The sequence below is a fragment of the Nansenia antarctica genome (genome assembly GCF_963989245.1).
Source record: "Nansenia antarctica genome assembly, chromosome: 18".
NCBI classification, from domain to species: Eukaryota; Metazoa; Chordata; class Actinopteri; order Argentiniformes; family Microstomatidae; genus Nansenia; species Nansenia antarctica.
In genome coordinates, this window is record NC_137691.1 from 7389871 (window position 1) to 7410916 (window position 21046).

At 46.1% G+C, this 21046-nt stretch overlaps 3 protein-coding genes across 3 annotated transcripts in view; all 3 read left to right on the forward strand.

Moving 5' to 3' along the window:
- The first annotated feature begins 2793 nt into the window (after positions 1-2793).
- Positions 2794-7610, forward strand: rplp0 (ribosomal protein, large, P0). The gene is made up of 8 exons (XM_080548206.1): positions 2794-2815; positions 3429-3537; positions 4483-4658; positions 5158-5245; positions 5648-5794; positions 6278-6463; positions 6811-6951; positions 7362-7610. The coding sequence occupies exons 2-8, from the start codon at positions 3484-3486 to the stop codon at positions 7521-7523; spliced, it is 954 nt and encodes a 317-aa protein (XP_080404332.1). The 5' UTR covers positions 2794-2815; positions 3429-3483; the 3' UTR covers positions 7524-7610.
- A 441-nt stretch (positions 7611-8051) lies between these two features.
- On the forward strand, positions 8052-11011 carry golga7 (golgin A7; the record flags this gene model as incomplete). The annotated part of the gene is made up of 5 exons (XM_080548388.1): positions 8052-8093; positions 8929-9054; positions 9913-10065; positions 10436-10537; positions 10964-11011. Exons 1-5 carry the CDS (start codon positions 8085-8087, stop codon positions 11009-11011), a joined length of 438 nt encoding a protein of 145 aa, XP_080404514.1. The 5' UTR covers positions 8052-8084.
- A 1301-nt stretch (positions 11012-12312) lies between these two features.
- r3hcc1 (R3H domain and coiled-coil containing 1) overlaps positions 12313-21046 on the forward strand; it is a gene marked incomplete at its 5' end in the record, with an annotated part of 15338 nt that continues 6604 nt past the window's right edge. The window contains 6 exons of the mRNA XM_080548564.1: positions 12313-12369; positions 16281-16447; positions 17161-17298; positions 17612-17662; positions 17744-18380; positions 18459-18631. Of these exons, the coding sequence (XP_080404690.1) occupies positions 12313-12369; positions 16281-16447; positions 17161-17298; positions 17612-17662; positions 17744-18380; positions 18459-18631 (1223 nt within the window). The remainder of the gene's footprint in view (positions 12370-16280; positions 16448-17160; positions 17299-17611; positions 17663-17743; positions 18381-18458; positions 18632-21046) is intronic.

The following is a 21046-nucleotide window of genomic DNA, read 5'->3' on the forward strand; positions in this document are numbered from 1 at the left end:
CGTTGGTGTCTTCGTCTGAATATGACGCGGCGGAGAAGAGCGCATTGTGGAGGGGCGAAGTGTTGCTTCAACAGTTCCACAGCGTCTGTGTATCTCGCCGCAGGGCCAAGAGTTTCAAACACGCGCTGACCCTCCGCTCCCAGGCAGTGCCGCAACAGCGCGTATTTCCTCTTGTCTGATACATCCTCCAAGCCGGCAGCTAGGATGTATGTTTCGAAAGAGGAAATCCAGCGGCCCCACGGAATCGGTGGTTCTGCCGGGACTGCTAGGAAAGGAGGGGGTGTTGGTAGAGAACAATCAGCCATTCTCGTCGCCAATGTTATGTTCAATAACGGAGTCGAACTCAGAGCTTGTAGTCGGAGCTGGCAACTCCATTTAATCAAACACGAGTGTAACACAAAACGTAATACGGCACATGTCGTAAAGCCCAAACTGTCGTAAACACAGACGTAACAATGATGTTACAGATGGGATGAACCGGGGTTCTTTCTATCGTAGCATAGTATTGCAATTTCTGCACTGTACATGAACTGTCAAGATTCTTCTACAATGCAGCTTACCCAGACACATTGGAAACTATCAAAAGCTCTGCCTTTGCTAGCTGAGTTTTTAGCTTCTCCATCTTCTTGATGACACTCACTTTTATTTTTTTGGGCGCTGCGCTACATGTGTCTGCGTCACAGAGCCCGGCCAAGTTCAGAGCGCTCAGAGATGGGCGCTCTGACTGAAAACACGGTTTGTCCGAGCGAACTGACCGTTCATGCATTTACGAATGTGCCCGTAATAACACAGCTGTTTTTCATGAGAAAAATACTTTATGCGTGAACGCCCCCCGATGTTGTCTGAACGCCCCCTGGGGGACGGTACCGCCCCCGTTGAGAAACGATGATCTAAATGCACATATGGCGTTTTCACATCGTATTTTTCCTTCGGCTTTTTTGTTTTTAAAGTTCGCGCAGCTCCTGCTTCTGTTTATCCATGCGATGTTGCTAGGAGACGACACACAAACTCATCTTGTAAACTCACAGGTAAAAACAACACCTTTTCTTGTACCCCGAAACGAATGAATGAGGTGGGCTATGTTGTCTGTTTGCTGAATATAACGAGCAAAGTTCTCCTAATGTTAAAGCAAGTTGTTGCTAGCTCTCTCCCTCTCCCCCCCCCCCCCTCTCTCTCTCCCCCCCCCCTCTTTCTCTCCCTGTGTCTCTCTTTCTCTCTCTCCTTCTCCCCCTTCCTCTCTTTCTCTCTCCCTCGCCCCCCTTTCTCTGTCTCTCCCTTTCTCCCCCCCCTCTATCTCTATGTATTCCTCTCTCTCTCTCTCTCTCTCTCGCTCTTTCTCCCCCTCTCTCTCTGTCCCCGTGTGTGTTGTAGTGTTTGGTGTGTGACCTGAGTGAGGCGGAGCAGCAGAGGGCCCAGGCCCGGCGCTCTCACCTGCAGTGTGTGGACGGTCTACTGGCACTGCAGAAGGGCAGGTTGGCCTCCCTGGAGCAGCAATGGAACAGCAGCCTGGAGGGACTGTGTGTGTGTTTGTGTGTGTGCGTGCGTGTGTGAGAAACTATTGTCTCTCAAACACACATTTTTAAAGCTGTGGACATGAATGATCGTACTGCATGAATTTTGTGGGAGTGTATGATTTATAACTAGCTGTGTGTGTGTGTGTGTGTGTTTTACAGAGAGCAGGTCCTGACTCAGAACCAGCAGGAGTGTGCGGCCTACCTGGAGGATCATGTGACCTTGGAGCTGGAGCAGTGTTACTCTGAGGTGGACAGGGAGGCCAGACAGGGCCACCAGAGCACCAGAGATTACCTCAAAAACAGGGTAGGTGATACCTTACAATATATAATATATATGTTACGGTACATGTGGGAAGACGGTACATGTGGGAAAACTAGGGTTAGGGTTAGGTGCTAGGGTGCTACGGTTAGGGTTAGGGTTAGGGGTAGGGTTAGGGTTAGGGATAGGATTAGGGTTAGGGTTAGACATGCCAACATGTACCAAGTCGACGTAGCACCTAACCCTAACCCTAGTTTTCCCACATGTACCGTAACATATATATTACATGATACCTTACAATATATTTAGTCAATTCTTTACTGATCCCCTTATGGACATGAGGTTTTAAATCATGTATAGTAATATAAGAGTTTCTTTTGCCTTCTGGGTGGCCCCTCTCTGGGTCTCTGCCCACTCCTAACCTCGTCACTACGAGCAAAACAATACAACTACTAACCAGCCGCAGGGCCTGGGTGGCGTAGCTCACTAGAGCCCGGGCCACACGCCGACCTGTACCTCAGCAGCACGTGTGCGTTCCACGCCCATGTTAACGGGTTAAAGCAGACACTTCAGCCCACGTGAGATGCGCATCTCAAGCATGTCTCACGCCGGCTGCCGCGCACGCCATCGTAGACTACACCACTGTAATGACATCCATGCTAAAGCTATAAAAGTCTTGTTGACTAGATTTTGTTAGAACACACTTCTTGGATCTTAGGCCCCACATCACCCAATATGTCTGTGTCTGTGTGTCTCTCTCTCTCTCTCATTAGAATATTATGTCCAAATGACTAAATCAACTTTCTTTAAATGAATGACTGATGATGGATATCTCGAGGAGGAGGAGGAGCCTATGACCATGACAAGATGGGACAGAGTTGATTGACAGCGCTGCCAGCCGATGCTGGGAGGTTCTCGCTGCCCTGTGATCACTGATTGGCTGTTTCTCCTGCCCTGTGATCTCTGATTGGCTGTTTCTCCTGTATATAAGCCTCTCTCTTCCTGGGTCGGCCTCTTTCTGTCCACGCGTCCCTATCGTGAGGTAAGCTGCGATTCTGTCTCACGTGTTCTCATGAGTTTATACGTTTTTAAAAAATAAACAGAAATTCCCTATGGTAGCTTACATTTGTAAGAAATCCCTGGAACATACAGCGTGTATCTTCGGGAGTTTAAATGAATAGCTTGTAGTGTTTTAGAGCTGGATTTAGATCTTTTGGCTCTAGCTGCTAAGGCCTATTCAGCCCCGCACTCACGTAAGACACGCCCGCCATGTGCTGGACTGTCTTCAGTTAACACATGCAGTTAAATCGCTGATCATATTAACCGATTTGTAAAAAAAAAAAAAAGGCATTATTTAAACAAGACCCTAGAGTTGTAGCTACATATGATCGAATAGGTCTTGTACACTAACTTTAAATGTCTGGGCTATTTGTTAGCTAGCCAGCTGACGTTAGCCATTTTACGCATGGGGGGGAAGGAAGGCAATGTGAATGGACAGCTAGCTTAGCCACCTAGCCAGGCCAGGCTAACGGAAATGTCAGGCGAGCTGCAACACAAGGATATCTAAGGTGTATCCCGGTCAATGTAATGGTTATATTACTCCATCGCCAAACCTGGCTGTCACTAACTACTGTGTTTTTGTTTCCTCTCCGTAGATACTACCTTCGTCTTTAAACCAGCTGTTAAGCGATCCTTGGAAGCACTGCAAAGATGCCCAGGGAAGACAGGGCCACGTGGAAGTCCAACTATTTTATGAAAATCATCGTAAGTTTTTTAACGCATTTTTCATTCCTTTACATACGCCAATGCAGAAGCTGTGAGACACGCAGCCACCTACTTATGTTCTCTAACAAGCAGGATTGTTACAAATCAGTTTGTGCAGTATTGCCCTGTCCTTTGCGTCTGCACAAGAACCTTTAATCCTACTGTCTTAATCGCATGGCATCCCATTTGAGTTTAAGTGTTATTTTTATTTTTTTACTGGTTTAGTGTAGGATACCCTCGTCAGTAAAACAAACATGTTGACAGTATGCAGGTCTGACATCCTACAATAATATTACCTGTCAAGAAATGGTGATGGTTGGTCAGACACATGGCACCAATATAACCAAAAACATGCTATAGAGCTCTAGTACCAGAATGGTTGAGATTCTGGTTTAGGTTGGGTCTAGTAACCCACCTAGATGTTGTGATTCTGACCAACTGGGCCATGTGTGGGTTTTGTCTTAACTAACTTGACCCTCCTCCTTTCTGCAGCAGTTAGTTATTGCAGGCTAGTAAATGTGATTGGGATCATGCGTTGCAGGATAAGTTACAGAGCAGCTTGTGCAGTACTGCCCTGTCGTTCCCCCTGCACACAGGAACCTGTTTCCTGCTATCTCTGTCTGCCTCCACCCATGGCAGGCAGGGACGAAGGTCTCAGACAACGCTCCCTCAGATCTCATATAGAGTCTGGTGTGCTCTTAAAGGGATGGGTGTTAACAGTGTTGTTGTTGACACCCGTGCACCTATAATAATATAACGTGTCCAGAAATGGTGATGGTTGGTCTGACACATGGCACCAATATAACCAAAAACATGCTATAGAGCTCTCGTACCAGCATGGTTTAGGTTGGGTCTAGTAATCCACCTAGGATAAGTTGTGATTCTGCCTAATTGTGCCATGTGTGGGGTTTGTCTTGACTAACCTGACCCTCCTCGTCTCCGCAGCAACTTTTGGATGATTTTCCAAAATGCTTCATCGTGGGGGCCGACAACGTTGGCTCCAAGCAGATGCAGACCATCCGTCTGTCCCTGCGCGGAAGGGCTGTGGTGCTCATGGGTAAAAACACCATGATGCGCAAGGCCATCCGCGGCCACCTGGAGAACAACCCTGCCCTGGAGAAGTGAGTAGTCAGGTGATCTCTCCTCCCCTTCCTCCCAGGAAAAAGTATTTGGCATGTACACCTCTCCCCCCTCCCCGGAAGTGTGCATTAGTGACTTACATCATTCCAACGATTTTAAACCCATGAGGAATAGTGCACACTTTGGGAGACGGGACGATTTGAACACAGACCTCTGTGTCTGTCTTTGAACCTGACAGAAACTCTTTAGTCTGTGTGAAGAAGGTACTGGAATGTCTTGCACCCATCTTGGTCTTCTAGTGTATTAGTTGGTGAATGTGATTGGGATGGTGCGTCGCAGGATAAGTTACAGAGCAGCTTGTGCAGTACTGCCCTGTCGTTCCCCCTGCACACAGGAACCTGTTTCCTGCTATCTCTGTCTGCCTCATCCCATGGCAGGCAGGGACGAAGGTCTCAGACAACGCTCTCTCAGATCTCACGAGCCTGGCGTGCTCTTAAAGGGATGGGTGTTAACAGTGTTTTCGTTTTTTTCCGTCTCCAGACTGCTGCCCCACATCAAGGGCAACGTGGGCTTTGTGTTCACCAAGGAGGACCTGGCTGAGATCAGAGACCTGCTGCTGGCCAATAAGGTGAGGCCCCGCCCTTACAGGTAAACTACGTGTAATGGTGAAGTAATACTGTACCTAGTGGTCTTGACTGGAGAACCCAGGATGTCGATGCTGTGAATATCAGTCGGAAAGATCAGTCCCTTTTCACCGTATTGCTGTGAGACTTAACGCGTCGCAGGATAAGTTACAGAGCAGCTTGTGCAGTACTGCCCTGTCGTTCCCCCTGCACACAGGAACCTGTGTCCTGCTATCTCTGTCTGCCTTATCCCATGGCAGCCAGGGACGAAGGTCTCAAACACACCGTCTTGACTGCCCTCTAATAAGATTGGTTTGTGAGGGTATTTAGGCTGGATAAAACAGGAGATGGAGTGTCTTGTCAGCTTGTCTCACACCCTGCTCCCCCCCTCTCTACCCCTACCCCAGGTGCCCGCTGCTGCCCGTGCTGGTGCCCTTGCCCCCTGTGAGGTCACTGTGCCCGCTCAGAACACTGGTCTGGGACCTGAGAAGACCTCCTTCTTCCAGGCTCTTGGCATCACCACCAAGATCTCCAGAGGAACCATTGAAATCCTGGTGAGTTTTGACCTCAGATGTCTTGGGAACGGTGACCGGCTTTCGGGGTGACGTTGTCTCGGTGTTCTTTCTCCAGGGAACTGAGACTGTTTGCCAACTAATGCCAAGGTGTTTCTGTAACGCTAGTGCTCTGCCTGGACTTCTCACACTTGACTACTACCTTTTTACTCGGTCTAAAATATGGGATATTGTAATGCCTTGCAACTGTCTTGACAGTTAGTTTAGTTCATACACGTGAATGTGATTGGGATCGTGCGTTGCAGGATAAGTTACAGAGCAGCTTGTGCGGTACTGCCCTGTCGTTCCCCCTGCACACAGGAACCTGTTTCCTGCTATCTCTGTCTGCCTCATCCCATGGCAGGCAGGGACGAAGGTCTCAGACAACACTCGTCCAGGCCACGCTCGGTCTCTGACGGAAGGCTAGGAAGTTGCCGTAGCTTGACTAGTATTGAACGTCTTTTCCCCTTTTCCCTCCCCCTCCAGAGCGACGTGCAGCTGATCAAGCCCGGAGACAAGGTGGGCGCCAGCGAGGCCACGCTCCTCAACATGCTGAACATCTCGCCCTTCTCCTTCGGCCTGCAAATCCAGCAGGTGTACGACAACGGCAGTGTCTACAGCCCCGAGGTCCTCGACATCACCGAGGCTGCGCTGCACGCGCGCTTCCTCGAGGTGAGGACACAAACACACACACGCAGCATATACACATCCATTATACTAAACCTTAGTATTCAAGTAGAGCCATTGTCAGCTCAGGTTGAGGAGACTATTTTATTTCAGGTTTGAGGCTGCAGGATAAGTTACAGAGCAGCTTGTGCAGTACTGCCCTGTCGTTCCCCCTGCACACAGGAACCTGTTTCCTGCCATATCTCTGTCTGTCTATCCCATGGCAGCCAGAGACGAAGGTCTCAGACACAAAACTACTAAACACCTCATGTCGATAACTGAACTGATTAATTTAAAAAAAAGGGCATTACCTGACCAGTCTCCCCTGCTCTCCTCCCTCCCTCTCTTCTCAGGGTGTGAGGAACATCGCCAGTGTGTGCCTGGAGATCGGCTACCCCACCCTGGCCTCCATCCCCCACACCATCATCAACGGCTACAAGAGAGTCCTGGCTGTCGCCGTGGAGACCGACTACTCCTTCCCTCTGGCAGACAAGGTAATTGGCCACACCCACAAGGGTGCCATGCCCACTGACCCTTTAGTGGCGTCAGTGGTCAATGAATAGGCTGCGACTGTTACCGTTGCAGGATAAGTTACAGAGCAGCTTGTGCAGTACTGCCCTGTCGTTCCCCCTGCACACAGGAACCTGTGTCCTGCTATCTCTGTCTGCCTTATCCCATGGCAGGCAGGGACGAAGGTCTCAGACATGCTTGTTCATTTACTTGTTCATTCTTCAATATTCATTCGTGACTAAATTCTGTGGTAATTTATATGGACAACATATACAAAAGCAATTATATTGGCTAGATATGGGTATTTTTATATTGACGAAAGACGGCACAACGTTGTAATTTAACGTAAATAAGCTAGATCACGCATCTGACGCCTTCCGCTTCCGTCCCTCAGGTGAAGGCCTTCCTGGCTGACCCGTCGGCCTTCGCAGCTGTCGCAGCCCCCGCCGCCGCAGCTGAGGTAGCCGCCGCGGCACCCGCCGCCGCCAAGGAGGAGAAGAAGGAGGAGTCTGAGGAGGGGTCCGACGACGACATGGGCTTCGGCTTGTTCGACTAGACGGCAGATCAAGCCCAACCACGGCTGACTGACTAGACTCTTACTAAGATTCACAATTTTTTCAATAAAAAAACATCTGAAATTGGATCACTTGTGTTGTATTGCTTTATGAAATGTCTTCCCCATCAAAGTAAATCCCCCAACTCTATGCTTTCCCTAGCCTACCATATTGGGCTGTATACAATGTGAGTGTTTTAGATGGACAAAGTTGAGTGGACCTCAGAGCATTGCGTATGGCTATTAAAACATGCGAAGTGTTAATGTGTGATATTAAAATGCAAGAAGATTAGGCAGTTATGGGTTTGATGGACGAGTCTACACTGCGTTCCCTACTAAAGCAGAGGGATATGAGGATTTGTCAGAATACAGAGATTAGTGTCTGGATAAAACTTAAGCCGTTTAAATTATTATATATTTTTTTAGATATAATTAGATAAATCTGATTGGACCATATATATCCCTCTGACTCAACTGAGACTGATGACCAAACGCCGGAAGTTGTCATGTCTTGTACAGGAAGCAGCTAGCTCGAGCTTAGCAGACAGGAAGAAACGTCCAACCATGGCGGAGGTAAAAACATTGATATTTCTTGTTTTTAAACCGTAGTGAGAAAGTGACAACCGTGCTACATGACATGTCCTAAGGGAGTAGATGTAATTGACACATTCCTGTATGTGTGGTGGGTGTCAGTAGTGCATTGTAGACTACAAGAAAGTCGCTGCTAGCTGACTGACGTTAGCTTCGCTCTTGTTGACAGACACGCTAGTAGCTAAGAGACACTGTGATCACAACTGTTCCTTCCAAATGATAGTCTCATTGGTTTGCTAGTAAGCTCGTGACGTTAGAATTATAAGGTTCTATCTCCATTTTTGTCAAAATTGAGTTTTTTTATTTACATAATCTGATTGGGTGTTTATTAATGCCTGTGTGGTGTTATTTTTAAAATGTTGACATTTTTGAGTTAGTAATTCATAAAATACAAAGGTTCCATCTCACAAAACATAATGGAATGAAAAAACTTTGACGCTCAATATCTCTGAACTGCCCTAGACGGAGATAGAACCTTATAATTCTAAACGGAGATAGAACCTTATCATTCTAAACTCACGAGATGTCTCTTCGGTAGCTCTAATGAATCAAGATAACGCTTACGATCTTCCGTTTAGTCTAACGTTAGTGAGACCCCCGCGGCTGTAACCATAGCAAGTTTAGCCATTCGATGTGTGTTGTTGTTGACAAGATCAACGTCCTCTAAGCAGTTAATCAGTACTTGACTTTGCTAAGACCTGGAGCATCTGTCTCAGATCCATATCAGATGTGTAGATAGAGAGACAGAGAACATGTGATATCTATAGTAAGTATCTCCCTGAGTGTCTCCCTATGTCTCCCTCCCTCTCTCTCTCAGACGCACAGCCTGCAGGACCTGCAGCACCACGCCTCCATCGCCTCCAAGGTATTCGTCCAGAGGGACTATAACTCGGGGACCATCTGCAGGTTCCAGACCAAGTTCCCCTCTGAGCTGGAGACCCGGGTAGGACACCTACACCACACCACACAGCACAGACCGTGGATCATTGTCGTTGTACCACTTGTTTTAGCTCACGGATAACGTCGTTATGTAGACAGTGACTTAGCCAGACACAGCAGACTCTTTAGACAAGTGCCTACCATGTTTCCTAGTGTAGTAGTGATAGACAGACAAACATGGTGCTATACCGGTACAACCTTGCGTCGAGGCTGCGTTCATGCCATCTCGGAAACTGAACTTCCAAGTGAAAATGTACGTCTGTTTCTTGCGTAAAGCTTCCTTCTTGGTTCTGATTGTGAAGCCTTTTTCTCAATTGATAGGAACACGGCTCCTCACGTCCCCTCCACTCACATCCTCCTGAAAACGCATTGCAGGAGAAGATCAAGCTTATTTATTCTCCTCCAAGGCTTTTTGAGGACAAAGCGAGTGGAGGACAGAGGAGAGGACACGAGGAGTCATTTACATTTACATTTTTGGCATTTAGCAGACGCCTTATTCCAAAGCGACTTACAATCAATACATTTGACTAAGCAAGGGAATCATCAATCCACCAGTCGTAGCAGGAAGAGTAATCCAGCTCATGCCCGGGGCCGTTGATAGAAGGAAAAACCTTCTTCTATTACCTTCTTCTAAACCCAACCTCCTTTTTTTTATGAGTCGTGTTCCTAACCATTAAGAAAAGGCTTGAATTCCCTAGTTCCAAGCGCATATGAACAGCACCCTACACGTGTGTCCATGGAGTAGATGAACAGCACACTACACGTGTGTCTATGGAGTTGAGGTTATTGCCATGGTTATGGGGTTTGATCAGAGGGTGTTGTTGGACTGGTTACTAAGACGACAGCTGTCTGTGTGTTGCAGGTGGACAAGCAGCAGTTTGAGGAGACGATGCAAACGCTGAACAACCTGTATGCAGAGGCAGAGAAGCTAGGAGGGAAGTCTTACCTGGAGGGCTGTCTGGCCTGCCTCACTGCGTACACCATCTTCCTCTGCATGGAGACACACTATGAGAAGGTCAGTTCCCACCTCACTACCTATCTACTATCTAGTACCTGGAACGGTAACCCTATGAGACAGTATTTCTCCTTTGGTATTTGAGAGAGAGAGCTAGCTGGTAAGTCTGCATTCCATCGCACCGTTTACAACTTGTATCCTGTCTGTGCGTATGAAACGTACACTTTGGTAAGATGATTTTGAGGTAAGTACAGCAAAACCAAAACAAGGTGTAACTTACTGTTTGGGTTATTTGATTTATTGATACTACTATCACTATAGAAAACAAATCTTAAGTATATATCGTATATATATCAAACATCATCATGTTTTTCTCCACTGTTCTAGGGCTAACCTGTGTGTGTGACTCTGTGTCTGTCTGTCTCTGTAGGTTTTGAAGAAGATCGCCAGGTACATCAAGGACCAGAATGACAAGGTCTACGCTCCTCTGGGTCTGCTGCTGACAGACCCCATAGAGAGAGGCCTCAGAGTCGTATCCTTTATACCCCTGGCCTAATCCATCCTCATACACACCCAGTCCATCCTCATACCCACCTAGTCCAGCCCCATACACACATAGTCCAGCCCCATACACACCTAGTCCATCCTCATACACACATAGTCCAGCCCAATACACACATAGTCCAGCCCCATACACACATAGTCCAGCCCCATACACACATAGTCCAGCCCCATACACACATAGTCCAGCCCCATACACACATAGTCCAGCCCAATACACACATAGTCCAGCCCCATACACACATAGTCCAGCCCAATACACACATAGTCCAGCCCCATACACACATAGTCCAGCCCCATACACACATAGTCCAGCCCCATACACACATAGTCCAGCCCCAGTCACTCTTTCTGTCATTAATTGTTGTGAATGTTTCCTTGACCAGCTCTTCCCCAGGTTGAGATCACAGTCTACGAGGACAGAAGCATTGGCTCTGGTAGATAAAGCACAGCACAGGTGAGTGTTGGCAGGGAAGTGATTTGGTAGATAAAGCACAGGTAAGGGTTGTCAGAAAGTTGATTGACAGATAAAGTACAGCATAGGTGGCAGTAGTATTATTCACCTACATAACTATATTTATTTAATTTAATTTATGTAAACCAGCTCCTTCCCTTCTTGTGATTTTTTTTTTTTTAAAGTGTTTTTTTTCTCTTTCCTAACACCAGGGGAGCCACCCCTCCTAAATTTCGTTGTTTGGTACCTGTACTGTAGCAATGACAATAAAGACCATTCATTCATATAGTTCCAGCTCACCTGGTCAATGGGAATAATAACAGTGAAATAGTCGACTGTTCTTTGCCAACTCATGAGAGCTCTGTTTCTAGATATCTAGTATCGAGTACAAGAGTATGAGGAAAGTTGACATTGTGTCATGATTTGTCGTCTTCATCTATTGCCCCGGCAGGAGATTTCCTCTCACCTGGTCGTCCCAGGACCCCCCCCCACCCGCCCTTTGTCAGACAGCACAGCAGCCTATCCGTCTACTCATCCTCTTCATCTGTCCATAATCTATCCATCCGTGGCTTCACCACTGGGTCTGGATGTAGATAGCTTGGGGTCAACGTTCTCTGTGTCTCTCTCTCTCTCTCTCTCTCTCTCTCTCTCTCTCTCTCTCTCTCTCTCTCTCTCTCTCTCTCTCTCTCTTTATTTATTCCACTATTCCGGGGTAGGCTGAGGTTGGCTGCGATAGCGTAACCCACGGAGACCAACACTCCTTGTATTTTACCTGTTTGTAAAGATGATTATTCATTTGAATGTGTATAAAGTCTTATTCTAGTGCATCAAGACCACATTTGAACAGAATGAATGGATGAATGAATGAATGAATGAATGGTGCCATACAGTTTTATATTGTTCTTTTAACTGGCTACTTCAAGGCTGATTCGTGTCACTTTTTGTATGTCGTTGTTAGGAAGCAGACTATTTAATTTGGTGTGTGTGCACCGTCTCCCGGTATGATTGGCTGTTTGTGAGGAAACATTTGAAGAGTTTCGTTGCAAAACACACAATCCACCGTCCATGCCATTTCTCCTCTGTAAAATTATAACACTCCCGACACAAAACCCCCCCAAAATATAATGCGTTTGAAGTTGCTTGAGGTTGTAATCAGTCTTGATTATTTTTTAATTATTAATATAACTTTTCCAAAACGTTTTCTAGTGGATAAACAGTGCTCTGAAATGACACTCTTCTGTTGCGGTTTGTGACTGTGTCGTTAAAATGTCTGGATCTGTTTTTTTATAAAGATGTCCACTGTGATGCGATTGTCCTCCACAGTGTTCAAGCACATGGGTTTACCTGTCGTAACCTGTTACCATGGGTTACCTGCAGTAGCCATCGTAACTGATGCTGATTCTTCATGGCACATTGGCTATTGTTATTTATGAATGTGAATAAAAACCATTACAAATCACTATTTACCTCGTTACCTGAGATGTACCTGAAATGACCACAGTATGAAAATGTTCAGCCAAATATTCAGTGTCATACCTTGTCAGCATGATTGAGATTATGACTTAACAGGAATTCTGATTGTATGGACACCAACCCTGACCCCTGACCCTGGGTAGACATATTAGAGAGACACCACCCCCCTTTGTAGAGCTCCCCCACCAACACCGTTGATGTGGTCCCTCGTCCGACACCTAGGCATCATGACGTCACCACGGAAACCTTAAGCATGCTCTGAATCTCAGTGGAGTCAAGACTGCTCTTATGTTCAAGTTTTCTTACAACTATGTACATGTACTGTGTATGTGAATAAACTGTCTTTTCTTGAGAAATCTGAACATTCATTTACTCACTGATGACCATACAATACTGAATGGTGACGGTTCCCATTCATTGCCTATATGATCATTAGCAGATACTGATCTGGGACCAGGTGAAACAGTTATAGCACATACAGCTCTGGGACCAGGCTTGATTGATTGATTGATTGAAAACTTTATTAGAAGATTTGCAGAAGTAGGTACATGAAAGTACATATTACATACAAGGTCAACTAACAGGATAAAAACCCAAGAAAGCCACTGGCTTATTTCAATTGGGGTCCTTGATTCTCAATTCATCGTTACATGTAAGACAGACAAAAAAGCTAGTACTATCTACAAGATAATACAGACAAATAACTATTACTATCTACAAGATAAACACACATCCATCATGGGAAGAACAGTACAACGAAACATAAGGTATGTACAGCGGGTAGGACAGGTGGGGACATACACCACAGGTGGGGGCGGGGGACAAAACACAAAGTATGTACAGTGGGTAGTTCGGGTCTTTTAATCTGATTTTTGATTTAGAGGGTCCAGTTACGGATTGCAGCCTCCTGTAAATGTTTTTTGAGAGTGGTTTTGAAGGTGGGCAGTGTTTTGCACTCCTTTAAGATTATAGGAAGGGCGTTCCACATTTTTACTGCATAGTTTGCAAACGAGTTTAACCCCTTGTTTGTGGTGCAACGCGGTTGAACGTGGTTCGTGGAGCTTCCTCTGGTGTTGTATGTGTGGACGTTGTTCACTTTTTGGAAGTATGTTGACAGGTACTTGGGTGTCTTTGTGGTGTAGCGTATCTTGAAGACCAGGCCCAGTGCAAGCTGCTGCACTCTGTCAACTACTCGTAGCCAATCAAGGCTCAAAAAATGAGCAGCGGTTAGATGTGTCCTAGGGTTGAGGCCTAGCAGAAGCCTAACCAGTTTATTTTGGGCTGTCTGGAGTCTTGTTTTATGGGCCTTTGTGGTTCTATAGTACCATGATGTTACGGCATAGTCGAAGTGACATTGAATGAGAGCTCCTGATAGGGTCCTCAGTGTGTTTTTACTGACAAGTGAGGATATCCTGTACAAGAATCTAGTTCTATGGTTCACTTTTTTGATTACTTTTGCTGCCATTTTATCTCCGGAAAGATTTGCCTCTAAGATGGAGCCCAGGTATGTAATATCCTCTTTTCTTGTGATATTAATGTTACCCACTTTTATTTTAAAATTTTCAGCCTTTCTGAGTTTAGATGGGGATCCGTATAGGATGGTTTCAGTTTTACCTAGGTGTATTGATAGTTTATTGTCAGCTAGCCAGATGCAGATTCTACTCAGTTCAGTGCTTAGCGCTTTTTCCACCTGCAATATGTCCCTGTCAGAGACCAGCAGAGCCGAGTCATCCGCGAACAGGAACAAATTGCAATCACATGCTGATGACATGTCATTCACATATATTAGGAACAGTAAAGGTCCCAAAATGCTTCCTTGTGGAACGCCGCAGGTCACTTTGAGGGGGGGGGACAGTGTTCCGTTCACACTAACCACCTGTTCCCTCCCCTCTAAGTAGGATTGCATCCAGCTCACCGATGTTCTATCGAACCCAATTGCTTTCAGTTTATCTAACAATAATGTGGTGATCTACTGTGTCGAAGGCCTTCTGGAGGTCCAGCATGACCATGCCGCAGTACTTGCCCGAGTCCACCTCATGGTTGATGTGGTCGTTCAAATAGAGAAGGCATGTGTCTGTGGAATGGGATGTTCTGAATCCTGATTGAAATTCATACATCAGCTTTTTTTCGGTAAGGTACCTATCGACCTGTTCATAAACTATTTTTTCCATAAGTTTCGAGATGGAATTAAGAATAGAAACAGGTCGGTAGTTGCCTGGGTCTAATTTGCTTCCTTTTTTATACAGTGGGGTTACCCTTGCTATTTTAAAGTCAAGGGGGACGTGTCCCTGTTTGATGGAGAGGTTTATTATGTGGGTGATGATTGGGGTAATGGAGGCAGCTGAGTCTTTTAGAAATCTGGCTGGAATATTGTCATGGCCCGTGGCCTTTTCTGAGTGTAGAGCGCCTAGCTTTTTAAACACCTCATCGTTTGACACCATGGAGAGTTTAAAATCATCATTGCGTACACCCAGTTTATTGTAGAACTCACGGATGTGCTCTACACCATAACGCCCTGAGTGGGGTGGTAGATTGTTAACTAATTTAGTGGCTATGGTTGTAAAGAAAGTGTTTAAGCACTTAGCCACATCCAGCTTGTCTGTAAGGAGAGAATCACCAGATTTTATGCTGATGTTTGTAGACCTGGTTTTGAGTTTTTGACTGCAACCTAGTTGGCTATTAAGTAGCTTCCAAAGGTCACGTGGTTTGTTTAAGTTTTCTTCGATTTTGTTATCGAGGTATTCTTTCTTAGCAGATTTGGTCATGGTAATTACCTGATTGCATAGTTTGTTGCATTGTTTTTTAATTTTCTCAAAGTGGGTTTTGTGATCTTCGTTTAAGTGTTTCACTAATTTTGATTTGCATTTTTGAACTTCAGAGCATTTTAGGTCTCTGACTTTCATAGCATTTAGAATGTCCGAATTCATCCATGGTTCCGATCGGGTTTTAACCCTGGTGATTCTCATGGGGGCTATACTGTCAATAATATTTAGGAATTTGGTTTTGAAACCTAGCCATGCCTCTTCAACCTGTGTGCATTTTAGTTCATCAAAAAAGAAAACAAAACTTGACGAATGTATCACTTGACATTGTATTAACATTGCTATTATTACAATCATTACTTCTGCTACTTTCACTAAATGATATTGTATTGTTGATTTGTGAGTTGTTGTTGTTGATCGAGGAGCACGGTTCCAAAGCAACGCGATGCACTTTTGATTTTATTGATTATTCCGCACCCATCCACCAGGGGGCGCAGCCACACAGAGACACACATAATCAACATAGTCGTACTGTCACATTTATTCTTCTGTGGTATTTTGGCGGAGCACCGTTCACAAGCTTTCTGTGCCCTTTTAACGTATTTTAACGTCTTTTAACGTATTTATCTTTGTGTTCTGAATGTCAACTTTCTTGCCCTTTTATCTTCACAACTTGTGAGGCGAGGTGAGGTGAGCTATGGACCCATAACAAGTTTCAGATATCTTGGCATGTGAATGTGATCATAGTTTTAGCTGTTTGTAAATACCGTTACTGGAGAAATCATCAGCTCTGTGCTCTGACTAGCTTAGCTAACCTACTGGATATACTGTCTGTCTATTAGTAGCGCTTAAGCAACCCACTACAACCACCGTTCAACATCTATGTAGCCTTCCAGCCCGGCTATACCGCTAGCTGTAAGTCTGTCAGTCAGAGTACATGTATGTATGCAGCATTTTACTGTTGTTCAATAAGTGTCCCACTGTTTAGACAGTCACGTGTCATTGATATTGTTTTTTGTGTGCAGCCAGCTACACGTGACAGTCCATCCAGTCCCTCCAGTCCCAACCCTGCGGCCACCCTGGCGTCTCCCAGCACCGATGGCACCGTCTACCGTCCCAAACAGGAGAATCAGTTCATCCACTCAGTATTGGAAGAGTTGGACGCTTTCACACAGAGAGACAAACACAACAGGTACGGTTTCAGTGACAGGAGGGTTACACACCGCACCAAGGAACAGATTAAGATGAATTTACACATTGCAGGTGATTTGGATAGTGTGCTATGCAAGCTATGCAACTGCTCTGAGAAATCAAATAACGAGTATATGACTTGTATATATTACAAATAATAATAATAACAAGTGGTCATACGTGTTACTAGAGCCCTGATTATGCCCTAGACTAGAGAATTGCATCGCAGCCACCAAGAATTGACAAAGTGCTCTTTCGAGCTTGTCTCGTCTCGACTCACCGATCTAGCGATCTGTCTGGGCTGTTCGGCACACTTTTTACGACCACATTTTGTGCTTTTACTGCGGTTGTAAAAGTTGTAAGTTCTAATTAGGACTATTAACATCTCAGGATACGCAGTTGAGGATCCTAGCAGTCCGAAAAACGTCTCTAGATCGGTGAGTCGTGACAGAATGTTACAGGGAGAGAGCACTTTGTCATTCCTTGGCGATTCCATTGATGGATGGAGCTTCCAACGGCTGTCACTCAGAACTGCCGGAGACTGAAGACGCAATGTCTTTAGGCTACACCTTAACTGTCCCCCCTGTGCTCAGGATGTACAGTAGATAACCTGTTGAAGTCGCCTGTATTCAGTCCTCTGAGTGATGTTTGACTATCACTCATCAGCCAGTGTGTTTTATTAATGCCCCCCCCCCCCCCCCAACCTCTCCCCAGTGTCCTCCTTTTCCCCGTTCTACCGAGCCGGCTTCGCTTCCTGATCCACAAGACGACAGAGAGGCACCCTCACCTCTCCACGTTCTCTGTAGGGGAGGGCTGGGACCGCAGGGTGGCCGTATGCTACTCCCACCTCAGGTACAGCAGACAGCTAACCCCTCACACTCCCACCTCAGGTACAGCAGACAGCTAACCCCTCACACTCCCACCATCACGTACAGCAGACAGCTAACCCCTCACACTCCCACCTCAGGTACAGCAGACAGCTAACCCCTCACACTCCCACCATCACGTGCAGCAGACAGCTAACCCCTCACACTCCCACCATCACTACATACAGTAAATGTGAGGCGGTTGGCAGGTGTTGCTTGACGAAGTTTTACGCTCCTTTTAAAGTATTGTGTAGTATTGTTAATATTGTGTGTGTGTGTGTGTGTGTGTTGTGTGACAGGAGAGAGGTGGAGGAGGACAGTGACTCAGACAGCGGGAATCTGTATGAAGAGCTTCCTAGGAGGGGAGGGGGACGAGGGGGACGAGGAGGGAGAGGGGGGGTGGACAAGAGCAGACGGAACTCCCGTCTCAGAACCACCCGGACCCGCACCCCTACCCTGACCCCCACCTCCACCCCTACCCTCACCCCCGCCTCCACCTCCCCGCGGAGACAGAGGGCGCAGCAGCGGCCAGACAAGGCCATCTACGATCCCCGGGGGGCTCGAGCCAGGCGGTCCCTGCAGGGCTCCCCGGGGGCTGCGGCGCTGCAGAAAGGGGCGGAGCCCCCCGTGTCAGGGTCGTCAGGCTGCGGCTGCGTCGTCAGTGGCTCCGCCTCCTGCTCGCGCTGCTTCGGCTCTGACGCCGCAGAGGCCACGCCCCTGCCCTCTACCACCAATCACACCACCACCAGCAGTAACCAGGAGGACCCGCCCCCCAGCACAGGCGACACGACAGCCAATGACAGCGAGCCTGACGGGTGGTCGACCAATAGTAGCACAGCGACCCGGTGCCTCTTCTGCGAACAGCAGGACATGGTGACGTGTCTGTCGGGGCCGGAGACGTGCACCGCCTACTACTTCAAGGCCATAACCCTCAACCAATCAGAGGAGGAGTGGCAGGAGGAGGAGGAGGAGGAGGGGCAGGCAGAAGAGGACCTGATAGAGACCAGGGTGTGTGTGTCTCAGACACCAGAGCCCAGCTCCGAGGACGATTGCGACTTCAGTCAGGAGGTACGGTTGCTATGGTTACCGAGGTTACTATGGTGCAGTGTTGTGCAGGCGAGTGACAAGTCGCGTGTCTCTCCTCAGATCATAGACCACCTGACAGAGACCGCCGTGGCCATTGAGCGTGCTCAGAATGACTACTCCAATTTTGAGAACGTCCGGATCAACCCGGAGGAGTTTGGCCATGTGATCGAGATCTACGACTTCCCCGCCATGTTTAAAACTGAGGACCTGGTGGACGCCTTCACTGAGTACAGGTGAGCTACAGACAGTAAGGTTACAGGGGAGCTACAGACAGTAAGGTTACTACAGACTAGGGCTGGGCAAACGATAAAAAATTCTTTTTCGATAATCGCAAGAATTACCGTAACGATCAATTATCGATTAATTGATAAGCTTTTTTTTCATTAAACTTTTTTTTTTTTAAGAAAAAGGGCAGAAATAACAAGCATGTTTTCCTTGGGGAAAAACTTTATTTGTGTTGCTATTGCACACATTCATTCATTCACATTCAAACTAGACACTACAGTCAGATAACAATCCTCTTAAACAAGGCAGTGAGTAGCCTAAATTGTTTAACTTAAAAACACATTTTACGTTATAAATAAAAATATAGAAAATAAGTAACTCACCATAGGAGCAGTAAAAAAAACAGTTACTCACAAATAGGAGGATGACTGAAAACGTTAGTGTCCTTAAGAGCGTCCAGCTTTACTTAAATTTAAACTCCAGCGAGAGACTGTAGGCGGCAGGCCTACTGGTTCTTGTTCAGAAAGATGATCATGTTAACATGTTCAGGGGTGAGAGACGAACGCAATCTGGTGACAGTTAGGCCAGCCTAACTAATTTCCATTATTATTATTATTATTATTATTATTATAAAAAATTAAAAAAAGGTATTAATGATTATCGATCAAAATATTTTGTGATCGACCAAGATCCTTATCGATCAATTATCGATCGTCGATCATTGATGCCCACCCCTACTACAGACAGTAAGGTTACTACAGACAGTAAGGTTACTACAGACAGTAAGGTTACAGGTGAGCTACAGACAGTAAGGTTACTACAGACAGTAAGGTTACTACAGACAGTAAGGTTACAGGTGAGCTACAGACAGTAAGGTTACAGGTGAGCTACAGACAGTAAGGTTACAGGTGAGCTACAGACAGTAAGGTTACTACAGACAGTAAGGTTACAGGTGAGCTACAGACAGTAAGGTTACAGGTGAGCTACAGACAGTAAGGTTTAGGGATGTCCCGATCCGATACTGATATCGCCGCGATATTGGACCTGAATGCTGGATCGCGGATCGCACCAGAAAAAAAAAAGGCTCCGATCCGCGCTCTCGATCTGGTGTGTCACTCAAGTGACGACAACAGTAGTAGCCAGTGGTCACGTGCATGACCAGGGCTCGATAGTGCGACTGTTTTGGTCGCATTTGCGAGTGAATATATTTCTGTGCGACTTGGAAATACATTCAATCGCACCAGTGCGACTAAGAGATTGCTGAACTACTGTCATGCGCAGTCAAACTTATGTGTATAAGCGATGAGGGAATGAAAACAGTGAACAGAAACGCGTGTCGCAGAAATGCTTCACGCGAGTCCTATATGCGCTTAAAATGCGCATAATGGGTATATGGATACAGCTCTCATAGCTCGTAGCGCTGTGTGCTTCCGGTTTCATTACAAAGAGGTTAACCCTATATGTGCCTGACGTCTAACAACATTCAAATGACTCTAACTTCATATTTTTTCGGATTTCAATGTATGACACATCATTTGAAAGCTTATGATCCGTAGTTCCAATCCACAACACGTCGCATTTGTTGCTTTAATAAAGGCTGGCAGTCTTTAATTTAACTGTTGTTGGTGTGGACTATATGTGTGGTGGCCTGGGAAAACCCGTCGGATGTCGCTGGCGTTCGTTCGTGGCAAAGAGCAAATATAGATGGAAATCGCGATTTTGGTGATTTTGATATTATGTGGTATTCTAGTACTTTGAACTCCATACTACATTATGGTGAATAAACATTTTAAGAAAACAAAAGAGAAAGTACTTATTTTTATGTTTTTGTGGCGGGTAGTTTGCTAGCGAAACAACATCACGTTGAACGTGTCTCATTCTCAGTTAAGCAACGCACGCACACATGAGCGAAAGGAGAGACGATACTTCCACCTGTGTTATTGCCAGTTTACTGATGCTCACAATAAGCATAAAGTAATAACATCTTAACTAGAAGACACACACATGGATCTGTCCCTCGCATACCGACGAGGCAAGCAGACTACCACCGCATCACAAGCAGACTAACGAGACCGGCCGATCTGCATAGGCTCCTCCCCCGACCCGGAGGAGAAAGGGGAGGATTTCTCCCCTTTCACTTTTTTTGACATGCTACATTAAAATGCTCATAACTTTTTAAAATAAAGGGCTATCTCAGTCATTCAACCAGTTATGAATAGCTGAGAACTTCTAATTTATGGAAATATAAACAAATGAAAATGTCAAAATGCCACCATGTGAAGGGTTTTCCCAGGCCACCACACATATACGTACTGGGGAGGTATTTGTTATTATTCAGGGGTCAAAACATTTATACAAATATCGGATCGGTATCGGTATCACAGATACCCGAAGCCCAGGTATCGGTATCGGTAGTGAAAAAG